Below are 14,262 nucleotides of genomic sequence, written 5' to 3' on the forward strand. Positions count from 1 at the left end.
ATTACAGGATCCCATGTACATTGTTGAAAATAACTACAATTACTTGACATTTGCAAACATGACTAAAAAAGCCCCACATTTCATTCGTCCTCTTTTTGATACATGTCCACAGTGGCGTTTTAATGGGCAATACGGGTAATTTAAGGGGCAGCAAGTGTTAATTAAAACCTCTGTTGACTGTCACATCGCTGACTGGTAGGATGAGTCAAATATGAAATATGAGGTGTCCTTCCATTCAACTACCTGAAATGAAATCACACTTGTTGAAATAATGACAAAATGATAGCTACCTTGCACATGAAATAATTATATTGATACGTGTGTAAAACCTTCATTGAAGCAAGACAAGTGTTATATTCAAACACAGATATTGTTTGAATAACTTTACAAAGTAACTTTTTAAAATGGTTTACTTCCCATGTAGCCTATGTACAAGTAGTCAAAAAAAAAAAGGGAATACATTTTGTTACGTGAATTTAAATAAACTGCATTTCCTCAAAAATGAAGACCAAGATGAACAACAATAGCCAAAATGACCTGAGGAAAATATGATGAAAAGGTCACATGATGTCATAGGAAAGCCATATATCGGTTTTGACAAAATGATCTAGTGTAGTAGCCCATCAAGGAAAGACCTCCGGTTAACAAAGGTGTCACATAGGAACAGAGATCATTAAAGCCTTTTGCCACAACCATTTTTAGATTCCTTATTCCTGTAATAAAAAACACCACGTGTTTTTCCATTTGTAGCGCTTCTACAATGAAGTGCTTCAACATCTGCATCGCTTGCGGTTTGGGGTTTTAGGCTGGGTTTCTGTACACCACTTTGTGCTCTCTGCTGATATAAAAATGGCTTTCTAAATACATGTGATTGATTAATTGATCTATCAAGTCCAAAGGTGCAGCACAAAGGATGTCATTTAATTTAGAATTAAATTCTGCATTATTATGCTGCTGCATAACTCTGAAAATAAGCAAATGCTAAAAAATAATTGCCAAGCTGAAAATATGAACAATTGTAACGGTGATGATGGAGTGCTGAGATGATACATGACTGACACACATCAGGAACTGACACTCATGTCTACAGCTCTATCCAAAAATACATTTTGCCAAAAGATTCAAACAGAATACTTTCGAGTATTTACGTTTCTAATGTAGTTACACAAAGCCAGCATTCCTAATAATTCATGACCGTTTTAATCACGGAGGATGCGGGTAAGTATAGTATGACATTGAACTATGGACGAGATGATTTCTTTGCATGGATTTAGCTGATGATTAAGTGCAGCTCTTAGAAGAAACTAGCCAGTAGCTAGCGCAGTTCACTTATATCAAATATATCAGATTTTAAAAATAAAAACGAGACTCGTAACGAATGCTCCTTGAAATGTATCGGTGATGACACCGCCAACAAGACGATTAATATTTCCCCGAAGAAAGCGTTATTTATTTTTACACGTTTGAACGACCGCGAAATGCATTCTGGGTGTGAGAAAACTGTGTTCTGATTTTCAACGTCATCACATCTTGTCAAAACAAAGTATCCATAAAATAAACGTCTGATACCTACGACCTTACATACGTAACGTTCCAATATCGATTTGTCTACATTATAATAGGTACGACATGGCTGATCCGCTGACTTGAGATATCGTTATGATCAAGCGTCAAGGCAATATTTCTCATCACGTGACAATGGCAATCTTGGGGGTGGGCAGCACTGAGCAGCAACCTCTGCTCTGCTCAGCTCAGAAAAGAATAGACTTCACCGGAGAGCAGTGAGCAGGGGGGGGTATTTTATAGGCCTTTCTTCCTTATGAACATACATGTTCAACATCTGGAAACAACAGTCTGGAGCAGGGCAGTTTATATCCCCCTCTTAGATAAAATGCAGTCTGATGCCTTTGCATTTTGATGTGTTGCTGATGGAAAGGTGCTGAACCTATTACAGAAGGGGCTACCCATGACTTCATTGTCTGAGAGTGAGCTGCTGTCATATATACAAAAACATTCTGCAGAGAGACAGCTATGTGCTAATCTGTCACCATACCCACTACCCAGGTAGGTAATAATCTATTGTTCACGTGTTGGTTGATGAATTGTCTGAATCTGGGGTTTGGGTTGATGACTTTATAGGTACAGGCCCGGGCCTTGTGAGGATCTGTTATATAACATAAACAATAATGTGCTGTCTTTTTAAAGTAGTTAGCCTATAGTCTGCTATTTATCTTTGTAATTACTCAGAAAGAAAGAACATGGTTTTAAATAATTGCATTATGCAGTGCCATGTACAAAGTGAGCCTTTGTTAAATTATTAGAGTAAGTAGCTATCAGTATCAATTGATGACAATATCTCTACAATATGCAGACTGCACAGACCATACTAGGCCCTATTTTCTTCAAGTCAATATTTAGCCTGTATTTGTCATTGATCAAGAGAGACTTAGGAGATTTCTTGGTATCCTTTTCTTTGTGCCCTCTTCTCATATTTCTATATTTTCCTTTCCCCCTCTCTCCTCTCCTTCCTGCACCAGCTGCTGCTCCCTGCCGTAGCCGAGAGAGCCTGGAGAGTCCCCTCACCCCCTTACCCTGCACATACATGCATAGACAAAAGGCCTGATTCGCCTGTCGAACACTGCCCCCTTTTTCCATGCAGCGCTCGGCTTCGTCTGGAGGGAGCAGCCTGGACTGGCTGACCTACTGCAGCCACAGAGCAGAGGCACAGCACTGTTTATAGGGGGCTGCCTGGCAGGATGGGGGCTGCTAGTCTGGATTGACTCTGTGTGTATGAAGCAGGCCTCAACAGGAAGATTTCTCCTCTCTTAGTGGAAAATCAGAGTCAGGGGATCACGAGGGTATGGCACAATCTCATTTTCCTCCCCTAGTATTTGTGTGTATATATATATATATCTATCTATCTATATATAGATATATATAGAGAGATAGATCTATATATATATCTATATCTATCTATATCAGATACATATATATTATATATATATATATTGTGTGTGTCTGCATGTATTGTGCCTGTGACAGGGATAGGGTGTGTGCCATCATGATGGCCCTTTGTTTTCCTTGTCATTTATCACAGACAGACGGATGGGATGCTCAATTGCCTGAGGCTACAGGGATTATCATGACAAAGATCAGCCTCTCTAGGACAGAGATTAGGGAACCATGGGCATGGAATAGAGAGGATAGAGGTGGAGAGACCCTCACCAGCTCAGCCGAGGGCTGTACTAAAACACTGGGGCTCATGCAGACAAGCAGGCCACGTATAGACCAGGGTTTTACCACTACTGCTACTCTGTCATGGCTGCTTCAGCCTCCTCCCTCTCCATTTTCACCCAGCGTTGTGGCACGTCCTCATCCCAGACCAGGAATCGTAACTGTCATGACTCACATAATAAGCCATACGGATTCAGGCTGTATTATTGTCTGTGTTTTGAGCTGTGTCCTTTTTTTCCTGCCATCTCGTTTTGTATCTGTAACAGAGTTAGATTTTGTAACTGCGTGTGTATTTTGTCCCATTGCACAACCCAGAGGAGGATGTTATGGTTTGTACTCTCGAGGCCTAGCTGTTGTTTTGTTGCTGGGGTAATGACCTGGATTTCAGATTTGTTTTGGACAAAGATCTCTTCAAACCTTTTGTATTTTGAGCCCAGAGAACTATTACCTTTTTAGTCATCTGTTATCTTTTAACCGCATCCAGATGTTGTATTTCAGGTCAAAATGGTGCAGTATCAGTGCTCTGTGATCAGCCTGAGAAGTGGGCGCTCGCTGTGTCTCTTTCTGCCTGTCTCTGTGTGTGTGTAGCTGTACTGCAGCAGAGCAGGCTTTATGTGTGGTGACCGGAACCGGCTGAAACAGGTTTGAGCCAGCAGACAGAGGGCTGAGGAACAATGCCGGCTCTGTGCTACAGGGGGAGAGAGAGCTTCCCTGGCTGCTTAATAATGGCAGCCAAACTAGAAGGCTGTAGCCTAGCAGAGGAGGCTGCAGAAAGGCACTATCGATCCCCAGCAGTATGGTGGTGGTACAGTACACTGGGTGTGGGGTTTAGGCTATGGGATACAGGGTGTAGGCTGTGGGATGTGGGACAAGCAGGGCTGGCCACCTCGCTGAAGGCAGAGGCAGAGAGAGCAGTGCTCAGGCAGGGGAGAGGGGATGAGACTGCAACTCTGGAGGCCTGTCTCACAGCACAGGGTCATTGTCAGTCAGCTGGTGATGGTGCAGGACAGGAGGAAATGGATGACTGATCGGGATCACACCACCTCCATCTCTCTGCCTCTTTTTGGGCCCTGCCTGCTTTGGGAAATGGATTTTTTTTTCTGCAGGAAAAGGGGGGTGGTTGTTGTGCCTGACTGACTGTGTGGTAGCAGGAAGGAAGGAAGGTGGTTTTGTGACTACAGTAGTGGCTGGCTGGGGACAGGCTGGCTACAGATCACAGGGTGAGGACTGTTTCATGTTTCTTTCTACTGCTGTGTATCCTAATGCGAGTTACTCTGTAGGTAGATGTACTGTATGTGCACTTGAAAGGGGTGGTGGTGAGAACAGCATATACATGAAACTGGGGTTAATATAACTGGGCGTCAATATGTATACAGTACAGTATTCTTCATCTCTCTGCATAAAAATATCATTTTTTCTATGTCAGACAGCTTTGCTTTTATTGGCCGTATTCTTGCACTAGGCCCTGCGATTCTCTTTCCTCTGCTGCAGCTTTTCCTCAGCTCGGCAGCAGCCATTTCTCCTTTTTTTTCTGATGCAGCTTTTCCTCACCTCAGCTCGGCAGCAGCCATTCCCTTTCCCTCTTACCCCTTTTCTCCAATCTCCAAATCTGTTTCTGTCTCTCTCGCTCTCTCTCGTTCTCTACTTTTCTTGTTCTGTTCACTACTGCCTGGTTATCTCATTGTCTGCAGCTGAGGAGAGGAGGCCATTTCACTGGTGGTTTAGCAGGGAGGGAGACTGGGGAGTGCAGATGTTAATAGGTGAAATGGATGTGGCCGGGGCTGCAGTGCAGTGTGCAGACTGATCTGTCATCCATTTTAATGAAGAGGCAGCAAGCATTCAGGCAGCCCTCCTTGGCTACATGCTACGTGCAGACTGAAGAGGCAGCGCAAAGACGCACCACATGATATGATATCCGTAGCCCATTGTCTTCATCCATCACATTTCCTATGAGGATTCCTCTTGTGAAAATTCATTTCAGTACAACAACACAAAAAGCACTACTTGTTTCAGAAGCATTGTACATACATACATACAGTACATCCACCTCCGAACTGTGAAATAAACGTATTTATAATACTTCAGATACAGGCTAATGTACATGAAGCAATTTGGCTAGTTATTAGCTATTTAGAGGACAGGCATTATCTGTCTCCATCCCATTCATAAAGTAGGTCAGAATGATGAAGCTAGCTCATCTAGCGCTGAGTAGCCATGTTACTGTATACCACTCTCACGTTTCCTTCATAAACAAACCAGCATAATCACTGGAGATCACTTGGTCTGAAGTCATCTGACATACGTGAAAGGAAGAGAAAAATGCCAATTTGAATGAAGATCACCAAAAGTGTGGTCTGGTTTTTCCAACTGATGAGTATTCACAGAGTTTGATTTGGATGCTGGTTTTTATGAGGGTCCACTGCATTTTGTTAACGTTCAAATGGGCATTAGCTACTGCGATTTAGCCTAATTCCATGGATGAAGTGATTGCAGTAGGAAATGAGTGGCCGGATTTGAATGTCCTGGGTCTTAAGTGGGCCTAGTTGACTACCTACCTCTGCTTTCCTTTGTTCCTCTCTAGGAGAGCTTGATTAAAGGCAGTGGTTTTCATACCTCTCCTCAGGGACCCCCACACATTTCACAATTTTGATCTAGCCTTGAACTAGCTCACCTGATGCACCTATTCAAGGACTTGATAATTAGTTGACGAGTTAAATAAGGTGTGCCAGCTGTGGAATAGTTCAAATGCATGGAACGGCTAGGGATCCCAGAGGAGAGGTTTTTGAAAACCCCTGAATTGGGCAACTGAGAGTTGGGAGGGGAATTGGAGCAGAATGAGTTCCTACTTGTACATTAGTGGGCGATTTTTCTACAACAAAAAAGTAGTGAATTTGTGTCAATGACTGTATACATGAATGGACAAAGCCATCGATCACATGACACAATGCATTCCTAGGTGAAGACTCAATAGCGCATTGAAGCCAAATGAAGTCGGTTTAAGAGAGTGTCTCATTGGCTGCGTTTAGACAGGCAGCCCAATTCTGATTTTATGAGGATCCCCAATTACTCTTCCTGGGGTCCAAACAAAAATAAATGCATAAAATACATAGTATATATAACACTACGTAATGCAATACGTAATATAATACAAAATATATCAAAATGTTAGTCTCTTCACAGTGAAGGAGCTATTTTATCTGTTTTTAAATCTGTTTTTATTGCTAACTTGAGTTACCTGGGGTGACAGAGAGTTCCATGTACAGTACCTTCAAAAAGTATTCACACCTGTTGACTTTTTCCACATTTTGCTGTGTAACAGATTGAATTTAACATTTTATTAAATATAGATTTTTTATTTTTGTCACTGGCCTCAATGTCAAAGTGCAATTATGTTTTTCAAAAATGTTACAAATTTTACATCTGAAATGTCTTGAGTCAATAAGTATGTTATGGCAAGCCTAAATTAGTTCAGGTGTAATTATTTTTTTTTTTAAAGTCACATAATAAAATTGTATTGACAATAATAGCATTTTAACATGATTTTTGAATGACTACCTCATCTCTTGCACATTTTGGGGAATATTCATAGGTGGAAACTTTCCGTGGGAATTAACGGCAATATATGGGAATTAACGGGAATAAATGGGAATTAACGGCAATATATGGGAATTAACGGGAATATATGGGAATTAACGGCAATATATGGGAATTAACGGGAATATATGGGAATTAACGGGAATATATGGGAATTAACGGCAATAAATGGGAATTAACGGAAATATATGCAAATGAATATTAATTCCATTTAAATGTAGATGTTTTTTGCATTGGATATATTTACCATATCATATGGAGACAGAAACATAAACCTTTTACCTTAGTAGACATAATTCCAAATGATAAATCCTTCCAATAGAAATGTTTTAAAACAATTTAGTTACAAATATAACTTTAATTAAGTGAGTTGACTCTTTACATGGGATGATTTCACTGAACAACAAAAGGAAGGGAATATTGTATGATCCCCAATGATCCATCGCATCTCCCAAAAATGTTTTCAACATACATCCGTAAAATGATAGTCTAGAAACTAAAGCTTTGGTTGTCTTCCTCTCAGGCTTCCATGTCTTCTCCCTGGATCTCCTCTATGTCCACCTCTTGAACATCAGACTCTGAGGCCTCATCTTCACTGTCACTTTCCAACCTTGTTGAGGATAGCTCGTTGTCAGGCTCAAAAAGCCTAAAATTTCCCCGGATGGCCACCAATTTTTTGGCCTTTGTATTGGTCAGCCTGTTGCCTGCTTTAGTATGTGTGTTCCCAAACAAGGACCAGTTGCACTCTGAGGCGGCTGATGTTGGTGGGATTTGGAGGATGATGGAGGTAACAGGGGAAAGAGCCTCAGATCCAGAAAGTCCCTTCCACCAGGTGGCTGATGAGATATGTTGGCACAACTGCCATATTGCATCTCCATCCCAAAGCCCTTGCTTGGAAGTGTACTACGCCAGACTGCCAATAACCTTGCCCTCATCCAGGCCAAAGTGGCGAGACACGGTAGTGATGACACCATAGGCCTTGTTGATCTTTGCACCATACACGATGCTCTTGCCAGCATATTTGGGGTCCAACATGTACTCTGCGGCGTGTATGGGCTTCAGGCAGAAGTCTTCACGCTTTTTGAGGTATTTCAGAACATTCAGAAATCTCTTCCAATACACATTGCCTGTGAGCATTAGAGGTGAACCAGTTGCATACACAGCTCGAGCAAGACATTCATCAGCATTTCTCTGACTACGCTCCTCCATTGAGGAAAAAAAATCTTGAGCTGTTGCTATCGATAAGGTATCTGATTCATCCTTTTCACCTCGAAAAGAAGTAGAGGAACTTTTGTCAGAGGTGGCTTGTTGTGAGCGCTGAGGGAACTTTATGCACATGATTTGGCACAGTATTTGCAAATGTACACAACTTTTCCTTCTACATTAGCTGCAGTGAAATGTCTCCACACATTAGATAGTGCCTGTGGCATTTTACTGTAAAGATTAGAAAAAAATAAGTCAAAAACCCAAATACAATTCCATGTACAGATAAATAGTTAAGCAGTTAGATTAAACAGCTCCTTTGTAAGATATTTTTTTTTAAATGAAACATGTATGGAAACAGGTGAATTAACACTCCTCAGTTAGCAGGCTCAAGCAAGCGAAAACCCACATGGTAGCAGAAACAAACTAGTTATAAATTATTTAAACACACTTTGCTGTAAGCTACTGTTTACTAGTTAACAAAAAATAATGTATGTCGTATAAAATATATTCACCCCACCCAGTATTGTAATCAAAACTTACCAGAAAGCATGTAGTCCTTGGCTCAGAGAGTGTAATAGTATGGGCTCAATAGCATCTCATTAGTGTGCAAGATCTTAAGAATCAGCTGTACAGTGCCTTGCGAAAGTATTCGGCCCCCTTGAACTTTGCGACCTTTTGCCACATTTCAGGCTTCAAACATAAAGATATAAAACTGTATTTTTTTTGTGAAGAATCAACAACAAGTGGGACACAATCATGAAGTGGAACGACATTTATTGGATATTTCAAACTTTTTTAACAAATCAAAAACTGAAAAATTGGGCGTGCAAAATTATTCAGCCCCTTTACTTTCAGTGCAGCAAACTCTCTCCAGAAGTTCAGTGAGGATCTCTGAATGATCCAATGTTGACCAAAATGACTAATGATGATAAATACAATCCACCTGTGTGTAATCAAGTCTCTGTATAAATGCACCTGCACTGTGATAGTCTCAGAGTTCTGTTAAAAGCGCAGAGAGCATCATGAAGAACAAGGAACACACCAGGCAGGTCCGAGATACTGTTGTGAAGAAGTTTAAAGCCGGATTTGGATACAAAAATATTTCCCAAGCTTTAAACATCCCAAGGAGCACTGTGCAAGCGATAATATTGAAATGGAAGGAGTATCAGACCACTGCAAATCTACCAAGACCTGGCCGTCCCTCTAAACCTTCAGCTCATACAAGGAGAAGACTGATCAGAGATGCAGCCAAGAGGCCCATGATCACTCTGGATGAACTGCAGAGATCTACAGCTGAGGTGGGAGACTCTGTCCATAGGACAACAATCCGTCGTATATTGCACAAATCTGGCCTTTATGGAAGAGTGGCATTTCTTAAAGATATCCATAAAAAGTGTTGTTTAAAGTTTGCCACAAGCCACCTGGGAGACACACCAAACATGTGGAAGAAGGTGCTCTGGTCAGATGAAACCAAAATTGAACTTTTTGGCAACAATGCAAAACGTTATGTTTGGCGTAAAAGCAACACAGCTCATCACCCTGAACACACCATCCCCACTGTCAAACATGGTGGTGGCAGCATCATGGTTTGGGCCTGCTTTTCTTCAGCAGGGACATGGAAGATGGTTAAAATTGATGGGACGATGGATGGGGCCAAATACAGGACCATTCTGGAAGAAAACCTGATGGAGTCTGCAAAAGACCTGAGACTGGGACGGAGATTTGTCTTCCAACAAGACAATGATCCAAAACATAAAGCAAAATCTACAATGGAATGGTTCAAAAATAAACATATCCAGGTGTTAGAATGGCCAAGTCAAAGTCCAGACCTGAATCCAATCGAGAATCTGTGGAAAGAACTGAAAACTGCTGTTCACAAATGCTCTCCATCCAACCTCACTGAGCTCGAGCTGTTTTGCAAGGAGGAATGGGAAAAAATTTCAGTCTCTCGATGTGCAAAACTGATAGAGACATACCCCAAGCGACTTACAGCTGTAATCGCAGCAAAAGGTGGCGCTACAAAGTATTAACTTAAGGGGGCTGAATAATTTTGCACGCCCAATTTTTCAGTTTTTGATTTGTTAAAAAAGTTTGAAATATCCAATAAATGTCGTTCCACTTCATGATTGTGTCCCACTTGTTGTTGATTCTTCACAAAAAAATACAGTTTTATATCTTTATGTTTGAAGCCTGAAATGTGGCAAAAGGTCGCAAAGTTCAAGGGGGCCGAATACTTTCGCAAGGCACTGTACATGTGATGGAAGAGTGCACTGCACATGTGATGGAAGAATGCACTGTGCATGCAGAGGGTTACAATTCCATTGAATTGAGGATAGTTTAACCAAAATATGCCACAAGACCTAGAATTGCCTTATGTGTATCCCACAAAAACAGGTTCACTGTTATAAGCTAACTTTTTTTGATGAATTTAAGCAAAATTCCCCAAATTCCAGGGCTTAAGATGCCATGGAAATTTACCGGACTGTTTCTGCCTTTTTTCAACCCTATTTGTACCCCATATATACAATTATCCGTAAGGTCCCTCAGTCGAGCAGTGCATTTTAAACACAGATTCAACCACAAAGACCAGGGAGGTTTTCCAATGCCTCGCAAATAAGGGCACTTATTGGTAGATGAGTAAAAAAAAAAACAGACATTGAATTTCCCTTTTAGCATGGTGAAGTTATTAATTACACTTTGAATGGTGTATCAGCACCCAGTCACTACAAAGGTTCAGGCGGCCTTCCTAACTCAGTTGCCCGGAGAGAAAGGAAACCACTCAGGGATTTCACAATGAGGCCAATGGTGACTAATGGATGTGATAGGAGAAAACTGAGGAGTAACTACAATATTGTAGTTACTCCACAATACTAACCACAACCACAATACTAACCTAATTGACCGAGGGGAAAAGAAGGAAGCCTGTACAGAATAAACAAATATTCCAAAACATGCATCCTGTTTGCAACAAGGCACTAAAGTAATACTGAAAAGCAATTAACTTTTTGTCCTAAATACAAAGTGTTATGTTTGGTGGAAATACAATATAACACATTACTGAGTACCACTCTCCATATTTTCAAGCATAGTGGTGGCTGTATCATGTTAGGTGTATGTGTGTTATCAATAAAGACTGGGGAGTTTTTTTAGGATGAAAAAGAAACGGAATGGAGCGGTATCATAACCGCCATCGATAACAGACAATACTGTGCAGCTGTATTCATCGACCTGGCCAAGGCTTTCAACTCTATCAATCACCACATTCTTATCGGCAGACTCAACAGCCTTGGTTTCTCAAATAACTGCCTTGCCTGGTTCACCAACTACTTCTCAGACACAGTTCAGTGTGTCAAATCGGGGGCCTGCTGTCTGGACCTCTGGCATGCTCTATAGGGGTGCCACAGGGTTAAATTCTCAGGCCGACTCTTTTCTCTGTATACATCAATTCAATGATGTTGCTCTTGCTGCTGGTGATTCTCTGATCCACCTCAACGTAGATGACACACTTTTGTATACTTCTGGCCCTTCTTTGGACACTGTGTAAACTAACCTCCAGACGAGCTTCAATGCCATACAACTCTCCTTCCGTGGCCTCCAACTGCTCTTCCAGGATACCCGGGCCAGGGCAATTAGAAAGACCTGCTCGCTGAAGGCTTTTAGGGAGCGTTTGACAGTGATGAGTAGTGGTTGTTTGACCGCAGACCCCTTACGGATGCAGGCAATGAGGCAGTGATCGCTGAGATCCTGGTTGAAGACAGCAGAGGTATATTTGGAGGGCAGGTTGGTTAGGATGATATCTATTAGGGTACCCGTGTTTACAGATTTGGGGTTGTACCTGGTAGGTTCATTGATCATTTGTGTGAGATTGAGGGCATCAAGCTTAGATTGTAGGATGGCCGAGGTGTTAAGCATGTCCCAGTTTAGGTCACCTAACAGCATGAGCTCTGAAGATAGATAGGGGGCAATCAATTCACATATACACCATATGTGAATTGATTGCCCCCCATCTAGGGCACAGCTGGGGGCAGAAGGTGGTCTATAGCAAGCGGCAACGGTGAGAGACTTGTTTCTGGAAAGGTGGATTTTTAAAAGTAGAAGCTCAAATTGTTTGGGTACAGACCTGGATAGTAAGACAGAACTCTGCAGGCTATCTCTGCAGTATATATATCTACTCAACTTTGAGCCAGAAAAGATTGACATGCATACCACTGACATTCACCCTCCGTGTACAGCTCTGTTCTGGACCAACTGGATTTACTTATGTCCTCCTTTGCCGCACCTGACCACACAGCTGGGCAGTAGTCTAGGTGCGACAAAACTAAGGGCCTGTAGAACCTGCCTGGTTGATTTAGATGTCAAGAAAGCAGAGCAACGCCTTATCATGGACAGACCTCCTTCCATTTTAGCAACCATTGCGTCTCTATGTTTTGACCATGATGGCTTGCTATCTAGGGTTACACCCAGCAGTTTAGTCTCCTCAACTTGCTCAATAGCCACATTATTCGGTATAGATCCAGATGAGGTTTCGGGTTGAGCGAGTGATTTGTCACAAAAACAATGCTTGTAGTTTTTTATTTTATTTAGCACCAGCCTATTGCTAGTTATTCATTCTAAAACTGACTGGAGATCTATGTTGAGTGTTATTTATTTTACTGTCATAGATGACGTCTATACTGTTGAGTCGTCAGCGTGCAAAGACACACAGGCTTTATTCAAGGTCAGTGGGCCCAAGCCAGCTGTCCTGCGGTACACCACACTCAACCAAATTTGTTTGTGGTTGTAGCAGAGGCTCCCATTTCGCACCATTGGTTAGAGCCTGTAAGTAAGCATTTCACTGTAAGGGCGCCTGTTGTATTCGGCGCACGTGACAAATAAACTTTGATTTGATTTGATAAGTAACTCTGTGTTCTATTATATAGGTAACTCTCAATACATGAAAAGGCAGAGGATGTAAATCCTTAACACCTAAGTTTTTTCACCAATAGGTTATGATCAATGATATCAAAGACTGACTGAAGTCTAACAAAACAGCTCCCACAATCTTCTTATTATACATTTTTTTTAGCCAATCATCAGTCATTTGTGTCAGTGCTGAGCATGTTGAGTGCCCTTCCCTATAAGCATGCTTAAAGTATGTTGTTACTAAGTTTTCTTTAAAATAACTATTCTATTTTTGTCAAACACACCGGTAACTGGCTAATTGGTTGGCTGTTTGAACCATTAAAGGGTGCTTTGCTATTCTTCAGTAGCGGTCAGCAGAATGACCTTTGCCTCCCTCCAGGCCTGAGGACACACATCCTCTTCTAGGCTTAAATTGAAGATGTGGCATACAGGAATCGCAAAAGAGAAGGGAAAGGGGATACCTAGTCAATTGCACAACTGAATGCCTTCAACCGAAATGTGTCTTCCGCATTAACCACCAACAAAGATCTGAATTGTGCTGCCTGCCTAAATGCAGCCATAGAAACATTAACATGTGTAGTTTGAGCTAGTCCAGGAAGTGGCGTTGCAGGCTAGCTCAGTGCTGCCCCCTCTCATTGAGTATCTCAAGTTGAAGGCCGACAGGGGTACTTATAGGCTGCCATTAAATTATCCGTATAACCACAGATTATCCATTATATTGACAAGAAACTCAAGTGGCCACTCTAATAATGAAAATAAATGTCTTAAAAATTGGAAGGCAGTTGGGAAGCGAGAGCAGGTGGGACCATTCTAGCTAATGAGAGGGAAGATACGTGTGTGACCACCAAGCACAACGGTTTCCACTAGTTACCACAGCCACAAAGTCAAATTGGCTATATCTTAAAAATGAATGAACCCCAAAATTTGAATTTTGGTCTTAATTAAAGGTTAGGGTTAGGCACATGGTTAGGTTTAAAATCAAATTTGAAGAAGATAAATTGTAGAAATAGGAAGGGTTTATGACTTTGTGTTTGTGGTAACTAGTGACGACCAGGCACAACGTCAATATGACGTTTTTTTTCTTCTCAAAGTTGCCAGGATATCACGTATACTTATCAGTACACTCGGAACAACCTAATCATTAAAAAAACGTATATTCAATCAAATAAGCCACAGGTAGCAAATTAGTCATTACATTTTTGGTTAACCAAATTCTACACTCTCTCATTGACCTCCATACAAAAACTTGCTTGGTGAGCAAATAAAATAAAAGAAGGGGGTCCAGTTATCCCTCTCGCTTCGCCTCTTCCTCTTTTTTTATCATTT

The 14,262-nt window shown here is 41.5% G+C and overlaps 1 protein-coding gene across 3 annotated transcripts in view; it reads left to right on the top strand.

Annotated features, from left to right (window-relative positions):
• Positions 1-781: 781 nt before the first annotated feature.
• znf532 (zinc finger protein 532) overlaps positions 782-14,262 on the top strand; it is a 37,880-nt gene continuing 24,399 nt past the window's right edge. Inside the window, exons 1-2 of one of the 3 annotated variants that reach the window (XM_090191669.1) lie at positions 782-2,064; positions 2,538-2,858. Coding sequence is in view for 1 of the 3 variants with exons in the window: in XM_090191668.1 (XP_090047794.1) it covers positions 1,967-2,064 (98 nt within the window). In the remaining 2 variants the exon portion in view is untranslated. Of the gene's footprint in view, positions 2,065-2,537; positions 2,859-3,892; positions 4,455-14,262 lie in introns of those variants that run through there. The other 2 variants (XM_090191668.1, XM_090191670.1) reach the window with 2 other exon arrangements.

Source organism: Oncorhynchus mykiss, chromosome 12 (assembly GCF_057628025.1).
Source record: "Oncorhynchus mykiss isolate SJ-2025 chromosome 12, ASM5762802v1, whole genome shotgun sequence".
NCBI lineage: Eukaryota > Metazoa > Chordata > Actinopteri > Salmoniformes > Salmonidae > Oncorhynchus > Oncorhynchus mykiss.